General features: G+C 37.4%; 1 protein-coding gene across 3 annotated transcripts in view; it reads right to left on the bottom strand.

The window, feature by feature from the left end:
• Positions 1 to 507: 507 nt before the first annotated feature.
• HNRNPR (heterogeneous nuclear ribonucleoprotein R) overlaps positions 508 to 20458 on the bottom strand; it is a 32625-nt gene continuing 12674 nt past the window's right edge. For all 3 annotated transcript variants that reach the window (XM_053660272.1, XM_053660271.1, XM_053660273.1), the window contains 6 exons: positions 13681 to 13857; positions 12073 to 12208; positions 8040 to 8245; positions 4344 to 4493; positions 1930 to 2051; positions 508 to 1795 (listed from right to left, as the gene is read on the bottom strand). In XM_053660272.1, the coding sequence (XP_053516247.1) occupies positions 1183 to 1795; positions 1930 to 2051; positions 4344 to 4493; positions 8040 to 8245; positions 12073 to 12208; positions 13681 to 13857 (1404 nt within the window). In that variant the 3' untranslated portion in view covers positions 508 to 1182. The remainder of the gene's footprint in view (positions 1796 to 1929; positions 2052 to 4343; positions 4494 to 8039; positions 8246 to 12072; positions 12209 to 13680; positions 13858 to 20458) is intronic.

The raw sequence follows: 20458 nt of genomic DNA, 5'->3' as shown, positions 1-20458 counted from the left end.
GTAACTAAAGTGGTAGTCCCGATCATGTACACTAAAACTGAGTTTAGTCTGCAGTGCAATTGACGCCACAGTACTAACATTTTTTCCTGTTTACATACATTTTTTCCAGCAAATAATGTCTTCAGACAACAAATTATCCTTTACAGAAAGAATGTGGGTCAAAATAAATTGCAGTCTGCTTCCTTAAGCCCACTGTATTTAACGCATATTATCCAATGCCTGCCAAGAATGTTCAAAAGCCTTTGAACCTGTTTTATAAAAAATAAAGGATAAAATTTCAAAATTAGATGAGACTATGAAAGAACACCAATCAATAAAGTGCTATTTGGAATAAATACTAGAATTTAGACTATTCCTCAGTCTGACAGCCACAATACATATTGGAATAGACAAGAAATTTTGCATGAATTTGATCACTCACATAGGCAGTTATAGTTTGAAAACAGTATTCCTTGCAAGGATTACGAATAAAATAATGTTTTAGGACACAATTGAATTTGAAATAGGTGATGTTTTGAATAGATTTTTGAGTTTTATTGAAATCTTACATGAACAAGAAATTGGAAATACAATCACATCAAAGAACAAATTGTCACGGCTTTGACGTTTAAGCCAAACAAATTTTGTAGGGCAGATTTCAAAAAGGTGTGAAGTTATAACAATTTAAAAACACAGTTAACCTACTTCTAAGAATGCAAAACATACAATCATAGGTTATTTTCAATACAAGAAAACTTAAATTTGTTTGCTTTAATTTCTTAAAACTACTAAGACAAAGCACTAGCTTTTATTTTTATTTACAGCATACTCCATACTCCTATGTAATCTATCTCAAATCCAAAAAATGAACTGTCCAAAACCAAAGGTTCTGCAAAATCATGATTTAACAGTGTGCTCAGCTTGTTTTGAAGCTAAAATGAAGCCTGAAACGATAAAAGCATTGTAATCCCCAGAATAAGGGAACTCTGCAAGCCCAATAATGTCCAAGAGCATTTATGAAAAGAGGAAAAAAATAAAAAGACTTGAATATATATACACAATAGTGATTTCTTCAGCCCAATACAAATGGCAGCAAATTGCTACTTAAAGATGAAACAGTTAAGCCAATTTTTTTGAAGAATGTAGTAGATCTAGAGCCAATCAATCGTGTCTTGCCAATATCATTTTCAAGCCCTCACTTGTCTATTTCCACTGTTGCCCATAAGTATCCTGATAAAATTCCTGGTTGTCATTATTGTAACCATAGTTACCGGAATAGTCACCACCTTGCTGAAGCGGCTGCTGAGCGATGGGTTGGGAACCCCAGTTCTGTTGGTTGTTGGTCTGACGGCGCTTGGAATCAGGCTGGTTGTACCCATCTGCCTTTCTCTTGCCTCCTACATTGCCCCCACGATTGCCCCGAGATCCACGGGAACCACGGCCTCTCTGCTGTTGTGCAGGACCCCCTCTGCCACCCCTAGAGCCTCTTGGTGGTCCCAAAGGTGCCCCCCTCTGTGAATAGCCAGCTCTACCTCTTGGAGGTGGTGCTCCCCGCCCCCTTGGTGGTGGTGGAGCACCTCGCCCTCCCCTTCCTCCTCCTCTTCCTCTTACTGCATAGCCATCATCATAGCCGTAGTAGGGATCTTCATAGCCTCCACGATAGTCGTGATAATCATAACCATAGTAATCATCATAGTAATCTTCATAGCCATAGTAATCTGGAGGGTAGCCATATCCACCTCTCCCCCCACCACGACCTCGACCTCTAATTGGAGGTGGCATTCGAGGAGGAGGGTGATAGTAATAATCTTCATACCTAATGATGGAGGGAAAAGAGAAAAAATCAAATTAGTTTACTTTAAGACTAGTCCTGCTTTTGTTTTATTAACCTGTTCTCTGCTATCAAATTATTTTCTGTTCAAAGATGTATTTATTAAAATGCAGACTCACGCAGTGCTTCTGGAGGCCTGTCTAGCAGCTTGGCGTTCTTTCCTTTTCTTGTCTGGTGGCTTGGCTAAGACTATTTCAATTTCTTCCCCTTCTATTTCTTTGCCATTCATTTCATCCATGGCCTATACAAAATTAGAAAAATAAATTTACCTTACAATTAACAAAACTTTAAAACATAACTACATAAAAATATCTGCGCCAATTTATACACTAATAAACAATTTACTTAAATATTTTAATTAGCAAAAGATGAACCTAGCAAGAAAGTAAAAAACCACAAAGACAGTACTTGTGGCCCTAGCTGGGGAGCTCAGTTGGTTAGAACGTCCTCTTTATACGTCGATGCTGCAGTTCTGATTCCCAGTCAGGGCACATATAAGAGACAACCAATGAATGCATAAATAAGTGGAACAAATCAATGTTTTCTTCTCTCTCTCCCCCATCCCCTTTCTTCTCTCTCTCTCTCTCTCTCTCTCTCATATCAAAACTACACTAAGAACAAAACTGATGCTCTACTATTATATTTAAATAGGTAAAAGAGCTGCCTATTGCTGCTCCTTAATCAAATTACTAACTTCAAGCCATATCAAAGAAGCAAATCTACACATGTGAAACCTGCCATTATCACAAACTTTTTAGGATTTACATTTTCAAATAAACATATGGTATTCAACACATAAGTCTTACACTGTTCTTCCATAAAAATGTTAAGAATTTGAAACACAAATGAAAGTACTGAATGAGGTTAGCAGTGAAACGCAACATGAAATTGACCAAAAAAATAAAACAAAACACCCCCACATACATACAAAACAAAAAATAAAAAACCACAGTAGGTTTTCTTCGTAACACTTAACCTTGAACATGCTTTGCCTAAAAAGTTAAAAGCATGAGCCCAGAAAAGGCCTGGCCTAATGAGCTCCTCAAGTACTCACCTAAAAGACAGTAATCAAAAGCATACAATGTTCAGTCCTTTGTTTTCACTGTGCCACCTAACAGCCTCTGCCATACTTCAAGGTTCAGATAACTTAGCAACAAAATATTACCTCCTCGCCACTGCTTTTCTATTTCCCTTTACAACCATTCCTTCTCTGGGCATACATAAGTGCTCATCTGTAAAGAACATTTAGTGATTTACAAGTATCCAGAAAAAGAGTAAGTCCATCCTTTTCTAGACACTAATTTTCTCCCTTTACCACTTTAACTTCTGGCTACTTTCACTGAAGAAACTAAGAGGCTACAGAAGCTTCCTGGTATAAACAAAAGAATAGAGCATCTACTCTTACCTGGCCATACTAAAGAATATGATTCCTAGTTACTAAGCTGATAATTTTATAATTTCATAGTCGTCTTTGACAGACCACCCTACCAGTTCTTATACAACCAGTTATCAATACCAACCAAATTAAAGGACTATTTAGAAGTTATTAATTATCAGTGTTCATACCACTGGCAATTTCAGAAAGCATACATTAAATTCTGTACTAAGCTGTGAATTGTATAAGCAATACTGTCTAATTAATAGCTGCTATCAAAAAGCAAACCAATTAATTCTAACTAGTCAAGGATTCTTCTATAAGGCAAATTTAAAACCAGTACCCTGGGTAAGAAAAAAACTGCTCAACCAAGAAATGGCACCATTCCACCAACAGAACATGTAGAAAAAGAACCAAGCCTTAGCCACTGATTTGGATCCATCTCCCCAATTTTTAAAAAAAGTGCTCTAATTAGTGTCACTACCCGCCCCCACTCCCACACTACTGGCAAAGGGGAGAGAACAGAAGGAAAAGAAACTGGAAACTTCACCCATCAAAAATGGTGCTGATCCATTACTAAGAGAAAGCAGCAGAACATACTTTTCTCATTCCTGTAATCAAAGAATTTATCAACTACTTTGTGCAAGAAATCTCTCTAACAATGATCAAACCCGCAAAAACACACTCAATGCAATTAGAATGCTATAATGACTACAGGTAGGCAAAACCATGAAGAACTAACCATTCCCTCAGAACACAGCTACTGAATTAAATATGCAGTTACTGTATGAAAAGTCACATATACTACTCAAATTCTTTCAAAGGTCCACCAACCAAAGTAAACAAAGTAGCTATAGTACATTAATTACCTGTTTAGTACTTATAGCAGCTAATCACTATTCCTTGTAATAGTCTAAGCATTATGCTATCAAAGCTTAGACTTAGCCAGACTGGTCAGAGCAGTAATAATCAGGCTTTGAAAAAGGGAGTCTTCCCAGTTTTACTACCACCACTTCACAAAGATTATTATAGAAAAGTTCCAGTGTTTGGCAAAGCTGAAAACCAATTTTATTTCAGTTTTTAAAGTCACTTTATATGATTATCAAGTTTTAACCACAGAATTCAAATATCAATATTAGCAAAATTCAAAATGTCTACCTTAACAGCTGCTCCTCGGTCTTCAAAATGAACAAATGCATAATCTTTCAACTTCTTCACCCTTTCAAGTTTTCCGAATTCAGAAAATGACTTTTCCAGTATTTCTTCTGTCACTGTGGTAGCCAAGTTTCTCACAAATAAAACTTTCACCTAAAACAATATACAAAACTGGCATTAGCTAGTCAATTTTAGCTGGTTTTACATTAAAGATCTTCTTCCTATCTTCATGGCATAAGCTTTTTCCCTCTGAAACACTGAGTGCTAAAAGTACTATCACAGAAAGTATAAAACTGCCAACAAAATGATTCTGAGTAGTTACCAATTTATATAAATATTGATTTTCTCCTGTCCTATCATTAAAGTATCTTTTGTTTATCTCCTAGAATTGGAGAGGCTGATTTATAATCAATCAATCAATCAATCAATAAACAAGAACAGCCTGGAAAAAGATAAGAATGAAATTTAGAGACAAGCCCTACCAGATGTAACAAACCATAAACCAGGATAAACTCCAAATAGACTGGAAAAAAAAAAAAAGATGGTGGGGAAGGGGAAAACTGAAAAGTATTAGAAGAATATGTTTTATAAATGCTACTAGGGAAGGCTTTGTGACCGAAACGAAGGAGTTATACCACAAATGGCCCTTAAACATAATAAAAACTTAAAACTCATGCACAGTAGGGAAGAAAAGTCTTAATGACTTTGAGATACCATTATGTTATCAAACTGGCAAAGTCCAAAAGTTTAACCATTTGCTCATTATTTTGAGAAGGATGAGAAAAAATAGGCCTCTTGTATTTTTTTGCTGGTCAGAGGGTAAAACTGTCCACCTCCCAAAGTAGGGAAGAATATGGTAATATTAGTAATAACCAATACATTTATCCTTTGACACACAATTCTATCCCTAGGAATCTACCTTACAGATATGTCTGCACTTGTTATCAACTGACATGACACAAGTTTATTCATTACAGAAATAACCAAAAGATTACAAACCACCCAATGTATAGCTGCTTGAATATACTATGATATATCCACAGAATGGAATGTTATGTAATCACAAAACATGAGGAGGAGATCTAAGAGCCGACATGAAGAAATTGCCAGGACACAAGTTGGTAATACATTTTTTTTCATCTCAGAAATAGGAATCCAACTTACAGGCAACGTGACAGGCAAGCACTATGTCATAGTTTAATTGGCAATATTTTATAATTTCTTAATGGTATATATAATGAAAATACCTTCATTAGAGTTTTATGAAATAGAATGGTAAATAAAACAAATATAAATCAGTGAAAAAGTTGAATTACCAGGAACCACTTGGGTAAAAAGCACAGAAAAAAAGAATTTATACTTATATTTCCTGTATTTGCCCAAGGAAACACTAAGGGGTATATGAGAGAGTACTAAAACTGGATGCCTACAAGGACCAAGGGGGATATGGCAGATGGGGCTGGGAGGTGGGATTTCTCTATCTATACCTTTCTACACAATTTTGATTTCTGAGCTAAGGAAATACATTACCTATTCAAACAAAAAAAAAAAGAACATATCCACTGAACAAATTGCTGCCTCGGGTTAAGAGCTATATGAATAAAAAGAATTTTGGGGGGAAGATCTTTATTTAATTCAATGGGTGAAAAAAATTAACATTTCCCACCTCTACCTCTACCCCCTTATTTTTCTCAGTGTGGTCAATACTGAAGTACAGCTACATTAGACAAGCGTCTACTGATTTTTTTTAACTCAACATAGACTATTTATTTATTTATTTATTTATTAGATAAAACCATAACATACTATATAAAAATTACTTGTTAAAATTGTGTTAAGAGCCCTGGCTAGTATGGCTCAGTGGATTGAGTGCTGATTTGAAAACCAAAGTCACTGGTTCAATTCCTTATCAGGGCACATGCCTCGCTTGCAGGGCAGGTCCCCAGTGGGGGCTGCATGAGAGGCAACCACACACTGATGTTTCCCTCTCTTTCTCCTCTCTCTAAAAACAAAATCTTTTTAAAAAATTTGTTTTAAGAAAAATACATTTAGGCCCTTAGATTCTGTCTGACTTTCAACTGACTTAATTTGGCAAAAGATCTTCAATAAACTTTAACAGTGATAGAGTGAAGGTACAGCAGAAGCTTTATTCTACTGTGTAAACTCCCCTCTCATTTTAAAACAATAAAGGAGTCTGTTATCCAATTAAGTTTATTCAATCAGTGTTGTTCAAGTTTATAGAGGCTGTGTATTCACTCTGAAACTTGTTTCTGATGCAGAAGAATAGTTACTAAAATAAAAGTCTTGAGATTTTTCTAACCTTGTAAAAAGATTTAGGATAAATTTCAATTTGTAAGGTTACTGGAGATATATGGAAAGTGCTTGATAAGCAAATTAGTAGCTTTTAGATTTTCTGGGGATTTGGTTCCCCTCTTATAATGTGTAATACATCTATGCTACTTTTAAAATATCTTTATAGGATAAGCACTGCAGGATACACCCAGTTTCTACAAGGAAGATTCAAAGTTGTAAGAGATCCAAAGATATTTATGCAATCCTAATAAAATAGATGAAATTCAAATTCAAAAAGTTTGTCCAAAGTCACAACTGGATTAGAAGAACATGTGAAACTGAAATCAAGCTAGTAAAAAACAAAAATAAAGAAATCAGGGCTATTTAAATTCCCAGCCTCTTTCCTGACACCATCTATTCAAGGGATATGTTAAAAAGATACTACGTAACACATCCGAGAACTTCTGGTTTGTTCTCAATGGATCTTCCCTGCTTAATACAAGATATTTGTGCCTACAAAGATTTCACCATACTAATATAAACTGGGGCTCTCCTCCAAATTAATCAGAGTGAGGTCAGAACCCAGAGGAAAAGACTTGTCACCCAGAAGAATTCAATCACTAATTTATGACCATCCATAGAGGAGCTGCCTCCCTGAGAAAAGACATATTCCAAAACACTCAAAATACTCGGTAAAGGCAGCGGAAATGTAACTCTGATGTGTCCCTTCAATCTCAGGGCTCAACCGAAGAAAACCCTGAGAATGAGGATTCATGGCTCCATCAGTTACCAGACAAAGATCTTGGCAATGCAAGCACAGGGCACAGAGGAAAACGAGGTTCCTCTGCAGGACTTGCTATGTGCATTTTGTCATTACCATTTAACAGCAAACATGATAATGCTTTGCCTTTCTTCATAGGGATAAATACCGAAAGGAAGCTTGATAATTTAAGGAAAAAAAACTTTTTTTAAATAAGAGAAAAAAAATAGCTATAAATATAAACAAACAGGCATGACCGTTTATTTATATTAATAAATGGTCACTTAATAAGTCATGCTAGGGTCAATGAAGATTTTAATTAATAATCTCTAAAACTTTACCTCTCTTTAGTAAGACCTTGTCTTTTTTTCTTTTTAAACCTCTGTACTCCTCCTAATGCCCAGCACTAAACAAATTCTCAGTGTGTATAAAAATACTTAATGGAAGAGATTTCATTTCAGTTAATGGTTAATGGAAGTTCCTGAATACCAAGACAGGATGTAAATTTGGTGTTCAAGCAAGTCTTTGCCTAAATAGTTAAGATCCAAGGCTATAATTTATATTATGAAACTCAAAACTTTCAGCTTCATTCTGAGTATATAATTTGAATGATGACCACACCCCTACCCCCAAGCAGTTGCATTTACCTTAGCCATGACTTCTGGATCTGGTTCTTCCACAGGGTCAGCCCATTCAACTGTAACTACATTTCCCCACACTTTTACTTTTCCGCTCATCAGCCGGCGTCTGGCTTGTGCTGCTGACTTGTGATCCTCATATTCAAGGAAGCAGAACCCCCGATTCTTCTTTTTGTCATCGGGTTGATGATAGAGAATAACGTCCACCAAACCCTCTGTTAAACCAACAGCCAGATATATAAGCCAAAAGCATCCACCACACATCTAGTGATTAGGCAGACCTAAACCCACTTGCCAAAAGGCCCAAAATAAATAAATAAATAAATAACTGAGGAAGCTTCCAAATGATTCTTTAATTACCTAAGACAATTAAATCAGCATTATTAGATATGAGGTTTAAGACAGTATTTTAATGTTCCCTGTTAATTTTAGGGGTTGTAAAGATACAACCATAAATAAACAGGTATAACTACTGCATTTTGACATAACATTCTACAGTGTTTCAGTGTTTGACATAACCTTATGATTTATGAAAACACTACCAAGGAACTTAAAAAATCAAATTATTGATATAAATGCAAGAAAGCTAACATTAGACTAATAATCATGAACAAAAAGTTTCCTTGGAGGTAACTTAAAAGTTTGTTTTACCAAGAATGAAAATAACTGCTAAATATAGATTTTTCTGGTCTTAGTTCTATACCCTCATCTTTCCATTTATGTTCTTTCTTGGTAACACCAGCTAATTTCTACTCTTAAATAGTATCCTTATCCTTGGCCTGGCTGGTGTGGCTTGGTGGGCTGAGTGCCGCCGGCCTGTGAACCAAAAGGTCGCTGGTTTGATTTCTGGTCAGGGCACATGCTTGGGTTTCAGGCCAGGTCCCCAGCTGGACACCCGTGAGAGGCAGCCGATCAATGTATCTCTCACACACTTATGTTTCTCTCCTTTCTACCTTCCCTTCCCCTCTCTCTAAAAGTAAATAAAATCTTTAAAAAATAAAAATACTATCTATATTCTTAAGAATGTCTAGATTTTATTTCTAGCCCAGACTTAAAGACATTTAAATTTAACATGTCCAAAACTGCACCACCACTCCCAGTGGTTTCTTTTCTAGACTTCCCTATTTAATAAACAGTACCATCTCCTGGGTTTCTCAAGCCAGAAATTAGAGACTCATGCTTGATTTCCTCCTTTACTTCACCTTCCCTTTCCAATTCCAAGCCAATCTATTTTTTACATCTCCATTGCTCAACCTTCAACCAGAACACTATGAAAGCTTTCTACTCTTTACCTCCTCTAAGCCATTATCCATATAGCAGTAGAAATAATAATAATCTATAAACATAAAACAGATGTTATTCCCTAGTTACGACCTTCAAATACTTCTCATTATAAGAGGTCTGTCCAGGAAAAGTCCAACCATTGTTAACATAACAAGAATGGTTTGCACATCAGTGTAACCTGGCAGCCAAGGAGAGTGGACTGGAATGCACATGCCCAATGATGACTTCACTGTACCAGTCACTGGGGGCGGTAGATGCCCTTGAGTGAGCATATGTAGTGTGTGGCATCACATTCAAAGTGACCGAGCAAGTATGGCAACAAATCTGTATTTACTTTTGTGTTAAGGTTGCACATTCCTCCACAGAAACTATTCCAATGGTTCAGAAGGCTGCAGCTATAGACAACTAGTGATTGGTAGCTTCTTCAAGACAATGTTTGTCCTGGCTGGTATAGCTCAGTGGATTGAGTACAGGCTGCAAACCAAAGGGTCACCAGTTCAATTCCCAGTCAGGGCACGTGCCTGGGTTGCAGGCCAGGTCCCCAGTAGGAGGCCAAGTGAGAGGCAACCACACACTGATGTTTTTCTCCCTGTCTTTCTCCCTCCCTTCCCCTCCCTCTAAAAATAAATAAAATATTTTAAAAGTCTATCCAATTAATATACTTAAAAAAAAAAAGACAGACAATGCTCCTGCTCATGCATTGTATCTCCTGCAATTTTTTTTGAGAAAACATCAAATCAACCAGGTGACTCAGCCACCCTACACCCCAGATTTGAAAAACCAAAATCACCTTTGAAAGGGAAGAGATTTCAGACTGTCAATGAGATTCAGGAAAATACAACAGGGCAGCTGATGGCGACTAGGAGAACTGTGTGAGGTCCTAAGGTGCCTACTTTGAAGGGGACTGAGGTACCACTGTACTATGTATAATGTTTCTTGTGCCTTCTTCAAGAAATGTCTTTTTCATATTACATGGTTGGATACATGCTGGACAGACTTTGTACATACACTAATCCAAACTCCTTACATGGTGTACAAAAGCCCTGCCTATTTCATTTCATATAATTCTACTTTGTAAAAACAATGGCCTTTGCCCTGGCTGGTGTGGCTCAGTGGATGGAGTGCTGGCCTGCAAACCAAAAGGCCACCAGTTATTCCCAGTCAGGGCACATGCCTGGGTTACAGGCTGGGTCCCTGGTAGGGGGCACATGAGAAGCAATCACACACTGATTATTTTCCTCTCCCTCTCTTTCTCCCTCCCTTCCCCTCTCTAAAAATAAATAAATAAAATCTTTAAAAGAATAAAAAATAAAAACAATGGCCTTCTTTTACTTTACTATACCCAAGTTCTTTCTTGCCTTAGAATACTGACATGTGCTGCAGTCTCAGAATGACATCCCTTGGCTCTTTGCACACTAATACATTCTCCTTATTGTTAATGTTGTAGATGAAATGTCTCTATCTGAAAAGCCTTCCATAACCAGCAAAACCAGGATAGTAGCTATTTTCTAATAAAATATCCTTTATTTCTCTCTTTACACACGGTGCTTACTATAATGTGTAAAGGTATTTTTTTAGTCTTCTCTCCTTTCCCAGAATGAAACTCTACAAGGGCAGAGAATAGTTCTCTCTTACTCACCACTGTACCCTAGCAAGTAGTACAATACCAGAACTTAATAGGCACTAGATAAACACTTTGAATGAATGAATAAATGGACATAAAGCCAGAAATAAGCTGGCAGGTAATAAACTGATGAGGTAAAAAAAACAGCACCAGTAGGGGTATTAGATCCACACAATTATGGTGAATAGGGACAGGGATTACAACACGGGGTGCTAGAAGTCCAAAATTCCAGAGTGGTTAGAATTTGTGGCAACAAGATCCAGAATGTGAGCTGGATGTTGAGGAGCTAAAGGACAGGAGATGAGATGGTCATAAAACTCGGACGCTAGGCTTTGGATGGTTCGACCATGTACATGTATAAAAAGGACTAAGAGTAAGTCAATTTAGGGCGGAAAAGGATGACTGTGAGCCAATAGCAAATCTTCCATTAATAAAAGACTGAAATTGAAACCCGAAGAACAATACATGACAGCATGAGGGAAGGGGAAAGACAGTATAACTGGATGACAAAAATGTAAAGGAATAGTGGTCTATTTTTTAAGGGTACAAAGTAATAGTCTAAAACAGTGTTTTTAGAATCACAGCTGGCATTTAGTAGATCTCCAATAGCACTTTAAAAAAATGAAATGGAATAGGAACTATCTGACTAAATCACGAGTAATAGTGAAAATATGGTTTCATTGAATTTTATTTCAGTTATATATAAATGTATACAGACCTGTGAATAAAAGGTACTTCTCAATCAATTCCATGAGTTTAGAATTGGAAATTTTGAAAAATATGATCTAGATAGGCAACAGGAAGAGGACAAGAACTCTCATCCCCTTGGCCTTAAATCAATGTTAGGCTCTTCACTGAATGTTGGAGGGGAAAGAGCCCTCACACCTGAGGAGCACAGGGCAAAAGCTCTGGTACAAAGCTAAACTTCAATAAAGGTAAAGAAGTAAAGGGGACATTCTAAGATATTAAGAAGATGAGGGAACTTGCTTAGTCAAAACCACTATAAAGCAGAAAGGAGGCAACTGTGACAGCGGACACACATCTGAACTCTTAAACTGACACCTCCTTTTTTTGTACTTATAAACACTACCACAGATTTCCCCAAATTAACTTCTAAATACATTTTTGTTTTACCTGTGACTTTACTGAATTCTTCCAGAATGTTTTCTTTAGTCTTATTCTTCGGAATTGATCCAACAAACAGCCTGTTGTTTGCCACAGAAATGCACACTCCGAGGTGTTTTCCAGGACGAATTTCATAGCTGTCACACTGCAAGGAAGAAAAGAACCAGACACCCCACAACCACCCCAAACTCAGGACAAGTGATCTTAACTTAAACAATTCAACACTTTAAGGTCAAACACTCCAGGCTTCATGAACTCACGAGTTCCCTCAGGCTTGCCACAATGTAAACATGTATTCTTAAATTTGTCATAGTCAGTCTCTCATTTCAGTTTGGTTTTGTTAACCTTCACTGTTCCTCCATATTATAAATGACCAAAAGCTACTCTCACTATATTTTTTAAATTATCTTATTTCATATTTCAACTTTATCTAAAATTTTTTTCCAGAGATATTTCATAAAAAGTACCTTGGGGATAAAGTTAGATATCAACAAGCCATTGGCAAAATAATTGTATATATAAAGAGTAACAACTATGTTTAATTAATGCAAAAGTATTTTAGAACTTCACATTCTACACAAAACACAGAATTCTACATATACATACATACAAGGTTTTAAACTGCTTACCAAACACAATACTTTCAAAGTTATATAAAATGATAGACATAAAAAATGTTTTATTTAAATCACTATATGGTTTCCTCAATAAACTTTAGCTTCTCGTGTTTTAACATTACCTACCCATTTATTTACTAAAAGACATGTTATTATTACATGAAATCATCCATATGTTGCTAGAAAATGGAAATAAAGCTTTAAAAACTTCAAGCTAGAGGTGGAACTAATATAAAGGCAACCAATGGAACAAAAACCTTGGTGAAAGGGGCTACTGTTCTAGGACTAGAATCTAAATGACGCCTTTAGATAGATGTCTGGCAAAAGATTATGTCAAAAAAACAATGATACTGTTATTTAAAGTTATAGAGATGGTAGTATCTTACTTCAGTAGGAGTAAAGATATATTTAATTTGCAGTAATGTTACTATTACAACTCATAAATACAAAGAGTAAAAGGCCCTATAAAAAGAAATTAACGGAATATTTGTTATAAAATAGTAAAAAAGTGAAAGATTAAAGACAGAGAAGACTAAATGACCTGGAAACAAAACTATAAAAAACAAGAATACACTTAGAAAGTAAATAAATTGCATGATTAGGCTATGACAAAAAACAAAACAGATTCAGAACCATTTCCTGAATTGGCAACAGTGTCCTAAGCCTTCATTACTTTAAGAATCCTATCATCAAGTCTGACGGCAAGAACTGACACCCTTTTTTGTCTAAAATCAAAAGAGAGCTGCAGAAGACAAATATTCAAATGAAATATAGATACTAATCACTCTAATAATTTTTTTAAATAATGGGAGACTTTCTCAAGCATAGCAATTCTTGGTTATTTGTTAGAGCAAAGGCCACATACCAACTCAGTCAATATAAAAACATTCAAAGCAAAAACTAAGGAAAATGAAACAATGTTAACTGCCAACATTTTTAATTGATGTAATTCTCTCGACTAACAACTTGCTACACAGTAGATATGTTTGTTATCACATACCAGTTTAACAGCTTCCTGTGCAGCTTCCTTTCCACAGAAGGTGATAAACGCATACCCTCTGTTCTGACCAGACAGTGGATCCATCATAAGACGTAGATCCCAAATGGGACCAGCCTTCTCAAAAAGGGGCACCAACTCATCCTCATATAAATCTCTTGGTATTTTACCTACAAAGACCTGAAAGAAAACCTCCATATTAGAATCCAATGTAAACATTTGATTTTAGAGCTATAAAGCCTAACTGCCTTAAAAAAAAAGTTTTATTTATTTATTTATTTGGAGAGAGGGGAAGAGAGGGAGAAAGAGAGAAACATTGATCTGTTCATCAGGAACCAAACCAGCAACCCCAGGCTCATGCCCTCACCAGAATCTAACTGTCAACCTTTTGTTTTCTGGGGACAAAACTGAGCAACCCCAGTCAGGGCTAAGTGCCTTTTCTTTAAGGGAGTAGAGACCAAAAGGTGGTTAAGCAGGAATGGGGACAATATGAATCTTATGAAACTAACCCTAATTTTTATAACAATGACTTAAGAGTCATCAACATAAAACAATATTCTGTACTGAAATATGGAAACTGATTAATATATTAATAAGAGTGCAAATTTTGGCCCTACCTGATGTGGCTCAGTGAATTGAGTGCTGGCCTGAGAATCAAAGGGTTGTCTGTTTGATTCCCAGTCAGGGTACATGTCTGGGCTGCAGGTCAGGTCCCCAGTTGGGAGCACAAGAGAGGAAAATGATTGATGTTTTTCTTCCTTTCTCCCTCCCCTCCCCTCTCTAAAAAATAAGTAAAAATTTTTTAAGAAGTGTGCAAATTTTGTACTAAAATTTGAATATTTATAATCTGTATTCCATTTTGTAAGAAATGGAATAAAGGACACATATGTATCTTCATGGAAATATGTCTGCATTTTTATAAAACAATAATTGAATACAAGATTAATATGGTCTTCCTCAAGTCTTCTTAACTCTAACTCTAGGGTGTCAATCGATCCCTATCAAAATATTACATTTTTGCCCTGTCTGGTGTGCCCTGGCTGAGTGGACTGAGCGCCGGCTGCTAACCAAAGGATCGCCAGTCCAATTCCCAGTCAGGGCACATTCCTGTGTTGTGGGCCAGGTCCCCATGGGGGCCATGTGAGAGGCAACCACACACTCATGTTTCTCTTCCTCTCTTTCTCCCTCCCTTCACCTTTAAATAATAAGTAAATACAAATCTTTTTTTTAAATTACATTTTAAGGAATGAAAAAATGCTTCACCATATGAAGATTGAGTGTTCTATTTTAATTAAAATTATATACTAGAATTCAATTATAATACACCATAACAAATTAGAATAACCAGAAACCCTCAGCATTTCATACCACAATTTCCTTCAAGTTTCCATGTCAGCAGCATTAAAAACATTCTTTTGTTAAGACATTTGCAATCCACACAGTCTTAAACAGTAAACTAGCATTTGTATAACGCGAATTTTCTAGTGAAATTCTTCTACATCAACACCTCATATTCTGAAAAATGACATGATTAATTAATAATAGTAATCCAAAAGATGTCAAAGTTATACCAGGTGATAAGTTTCTGATGTTGAGCTCTACAACAGTTCCTTTTCAAAAAACTCAAGATTCACCCTGGCTGGTGTGGCTCAGTGGATTGAGTGCTGCCCTGCAAACCGAGAGGTTGCAGGTTCTATTCCTAGTCAGTGCACACGCCTGGGTTGTGGGCAAAGTTCCTGGTTAGTGACCAAGTATCCTGGTTGGATACTTCAACAGATTGAAGTATCTCTCACACATCGATGTTTCTCTCTCTCTCTCCCTCTCTCTCTAGAAGTAAATACATAAAATCTTAAAAAAAAAACAAAAAAAACCTCAGATTCCCCTTCACTGCTGTCAGATAAAACTTGAGGTGTACTGAATCTCTAGCATTTCAAATCTTCCACCTCCTTGAAGCCTCCAATTCTTGTTCACTAAATGTTATTTTAAGGTCATCTGGGAAAGCTGCTGGTTTCCTCATATTTTTTCCTCTGAACCTTAACAACCTTTCTCAATATCTATATTCACTTCTTTCCTTATACCTCAGAGAAAGAGATTTATTTCCTTTCCAAGGTTAACTTTTTTTAGGAAAATACTTTATTTACTTACTTTTAGTGAGAGAGGAAGGGAGGGAGAAAGAGAGAGAAGCATCTATGAGGGAGAAACATCAGATGCCTCTCACACCCCTCGTACTGGGGACCTGGCCTGCAACCCCGACATGTGCCCTGACTGGGAATCGACGAACCAGGAACCTTTCAGTTTGCAGAACTGCGCCCAGCCCACTGAGTCACACCAGTCAGGGCTCAAGGTTAACTTCTTAACACTAATACATACACACATTTTTTGGTTCACCAATTTCTTTTGGAAATAATCACAAACCTTTATTTCTTAAACTCTTGTATTTTGCTCAGTACATCCCTTCCTGTCAACTGGTTCCTTCCTGTCTTCAAACTAGCTAAATCTCCCACGACAAAACAAAAATACAAACAAAAATCCTTTACCTTAGCTTATATATCTTTCCTTTCATATTTACTGTATTTTGCCGTGTATGATGCACGCTAATGTGTTCGTGCACATTATACACAGGATTATTCTACCCACTGTTATACCCATGGCATGTAATCCTTATATATGCATGTATAATGCATGCCTTTATTTTTCCCTCAAAAATTGGTGCTAAAAAGTGTGACCATACACAGCGAAATATGGTATGTGCTCTGAACATATGCCTCATCTTTTGTTTTACTCATGCCGTTTTTCTTTTCAACACATCTGTATGCTTAGTAATATGCAGCTACAGAGAAGTAAAAATAAGACATTTAAGGCATCATCTGAATAGTATCCCTACAGACCCATCTTTCTAATGAAAACCCACTGCGAAAAACCCTGGGCACCTATACTCTCTCTAAAATTGACTTCTTCCTCTAACACTAAACCATATGCCCAAATGTCACTAACTTCTAATGACCAGATTTTCTTTCCTCAGTCTCATCATCCTTGCCTTCTCAACAAGCATGAGCAGTGGTGATGCTACCTTCTGAAAATCCTCTTACGCCTTTAGAACCCTCCACTAACCTGGTCTTCTTACCTTTAATTATTTTCCTATCCTTTCCATGGTGATTCTTCTATCCACCAACAATAATCTGTGTTTCCCAAAATTATGGCTCTACTATTCTTCACTGTATTTTCTCCACCCCCAAACCTACAACTCTATAGTCATCTGTCAGATCCCTATCCCAAACGGAATTCTGTATCTCCAACTGCCTACTTTTTTTTTAAGGTCTTATTTATTTATCTTTAGAGGGGAAGGGGAGAAAGCGAGATAAATATCAATGTATGGCTGCCTCTTGTGTGTCCCCTGCTGGGAACTGGCTTGCAACCCAGGCATATGCCCTGACTGGGAGTCAAACCACTATCCTTTGGTTCCAAGGCCCACGTTCAGTCCACTGACCTACACCAGCCAGGGCCCAATTGCCTAGTTTTAATCACTTCCTCTTGCCCTGGCCCATATGACTCAGTTGGTTTCAACTTCATTATCCTGTGGACCAAAAGGTCATAGGTTTGATTACCCATCAGGCACATACTCAGGTTGCACATTTGATCCTGGATTGAGGCACAGAAGAGAAGGCAACTGATTGATGTTTTTCTCTCTCCCCTCATCCAAAAACAAAGAGCAATGGGGAAAAAAATGTCCTCAGGTAAGAATTAAAAATTTCCTCTTGATTGTCCTGATTTTACCTCAAATCACCAATAAGGCTAGCGGTGCCAACTTTTGTTTGTTGACTATAGATGTATGTATAGATAAGAATGACTATTAGAATAATACTAATAGTAGTTATCAATACATGAAAAACGTGCTCTTAATTTTATTCTTTTTCCTTGTTATAGTTTCTACATATTCTACAATAAAGATACAATTTACTGAGAAAACATTACTCTCATAAACAAAAAAATTTCGAATACTTTGAATCTCATTCCCATTCATATCCAATTAATGTTTTTTAACTATCAGCTTCAAGTCGCTCTAATGCGTGCCTAACCTATACAGACAACTGGCTTTCTCTAATCAACAAACCCTGCATAAGACATGGAAACGCATGTACCTTGGACCCATGTGCCTAGTATTTTTCTAAGTTCTAGAGATACAGTGAACAAAGACCCAGGTATTCATGAAGCTTATATCACCAATGAAAATAAAAATATAAACACTATGATTTTAGGTGTTAAAGGCTAACAAAATAAAAGCAACAGAAGGGGGTAAAAATGATGAGGAAGAGATTGTATTTTAAATTAGGAGGGCCTCCCTAAGATGGTTAAATTTTAACAGATGGTTAAATTTCTCTTAAGAGAGAAAATCAAGTAAAAATCTGAGGAGAGAACATTCCAGAGTGAGGGAACAAGTACAAAAAGATGGTAGAGTACAACCACCACAACTGAATCATAGCAAACAAGCCAGTGACTGGAATCCAACGTCCACATAGGACACAGTATTGAGAAAGAGAGAACAGGATCCAGATTAAGTTAAACCATGGTTAAGAGTTTGAGTTTTATTCCAAATGTGTTGGAAATATATCAGAGTTTTCAGCAGACAAGTGACTAGGTATGACTTATGTTCTATAAGGAATATTCTGGTAACTCAGTAGAAAATGGATTGTACAGAGAAAAACAGGCTGACTGGCCCAGCTAACAGGGCAACAGTGAGTTTCAAATTACATTGATTTCAAAACCTACATTTTCGTTCCCTTGATCAAGTTCCTTTTTTTTTAACTTTTTTATTGATTATGCCATTACAGTTGTTCTATTTCCCCTCCTCCGTTCCCCTCCACCCTGCACACCCCTCCCCCACCATTCTCCCCCCTTTAGTTCATGAACACGTGTCTCAAGTTCTTTAGATTCTATATTTCCCCTACTATTTTTACCCTCCCCCTTATTTTCTATCTACTGTCTATGCTACTTATTTTCTGTACCTTCTCCCCCTTTCTCCTTCTCCCACTCCCCTGTTGCTAACCCTCCATGTGATCTCCATTTCTATGGTTCACTCCTGATCTAGCTGTCCTCTTAGTTTGCTTTTGTTTTAGGTGTGGTTCTTAATAACTGTGAGTTTGCTGTCCTTTCACTGCTCATATTTTTTAACTTCTTTTTCTTAGGTAAGTCCCTTTAACATTTCATATAATAAGGGCTTGGTGATGATGAACTCCTTGAATTTGATCTTATCTGAGAAGCATTTTATCTGTCCTTCTATTCTAATGAAAACTTCGCTGGATAAAGCAATCTTGGTTGTAGGTCTTTGGTTTTCATGACTTGGAATACTTCTTTCCAGCCCCTTCTTGCCTGTAAGGTCTCTTTTGAGACATCTGCTGACAGTCTGATGGGCACTCCTTTGTAGGTGACAGTCCCCTTATCTCTTGCTGCTTCTAGGATTCTCTCTTTCATTTTAATCTTGGCTAATGTAATTATGATGTGCTTTGGTGTGTTCCTTCTTGGGTCCAACTTCTTTGGGACTCTCTGAGCTTCCTGGATTTCCTGGAAGTCTATTTCCTTTGCCAGATTGGGGAAACTCTCCTTTATTATTTGTTCAAATAAGTTTTCCACTGGTGGCTGTTCCTCTTCCCCTTCTGGTACCCCTATAATTCAGATGTTGGAACGTTTAAAGATGTCCTGGAGGTTCCTAAGCCTCTCCTCCTTTTTTTGAATTCTTGTTTCTTCATCCCTTTCTGTTTGGTCATTTTTTTCCTCCTTCTGGTCCACTCCTTTGATTTGAGTCCCAGTTTCCTTTCCATTACTATTGGTTTCCTGTGCATTTCCATTTATTTCAATTGGTTTAGCCTTCATATGTTCCTCTAATTTGTGACTAAAATCAACCAGTTGTGTGAGCATCCTGATCACCAGTGTTTTGAACTGTGCATCTGAAAGTTTGGCTATTTCTTCATCGCTTAGATTTATCGGCTCTGGGGCTCTGAGTTGTTCTTGAGTCATGTTTTGATCTGTTCGTACCTGTTACATAGGAGTAGAGGCGCCTTGGCATTTACCGGGGCGGGGCCACCCAGGTTGCAGGTTTGTGACACTGTATGTGGGGGCGGAGTCAGAGAGGGAGCGATGGAGGTCCTCTCCGCTGGCCCAGTCCACCTCACCACTCGCCCCCACCTGCTTATCCGAGTGCAAATGTGTGAGTCTACCGCCCTGCGTCAGTCGCTGGGGCCTGCGAGATCTATCTCAAAGCTCACGTCTTCACTGGTTTATCTGCATGCAAGTGCGCAACTGACTGCAGACAGCCAGCAGCGCCTCTTCCCTGGGTTCTGCCCGTAACTAGCCCGCACCTGGGATCCTGGCCCAGTGCACCGCCCGGATCTTTTTTGCCTGACTGGCTCCGCTGCTGGTTTTGCCCCTCTCACTGGTTTAGCTGAGTAGTTCATTGTTTCCAGACTCGTTATTCGATTTTCGTTTGGTTGTGTTTATTGTTGTTAAAACTTTGTTGTTTTTAGATTTGGTCATGTGAGGATGAAAAGTGTTCCCACCTACGCCTCCATCTTGGCGGAAGTCCCTTGATCAAGTTTCTTAATCAGTGAATCTCCATATCCTCATCTGGGAGTGACACCAGCAAGAGGGTTCAATCTGTATGTCAGTGGAGAGCTCATAACCTGTTCTTCATTTTATTCCCAGCACTGGACACAGTGGTTGCTCACCTTTGAACAAATGTATGAGTGAGCATCTACCTCATACCATTAACTTCTACACTAACTAGATC

Source organism: Artibeus jamaicensis, unplaced genomic scaffold, assembly GCF_021234435.1.
Source record: "Artibeus jamaicensis isolate MK-2021 breed Jamaican fruit bat unplaced genomic scaffold, CSHL_Jam_final scaffold_847, whole genome shotgun sequence".
Taxonomy (NCBI): Eukaryota; Metazoa; Chordata; class Mammalia; order Chiroptera; family Phyllostomidae; genus Artibeus; species Artibeus jamaicensis.
The sequence above is the reverse complement of the archived record's forward strand: the minus strand, read 5'-3'. Positions and strand labels throughout refer to the sequence as shown.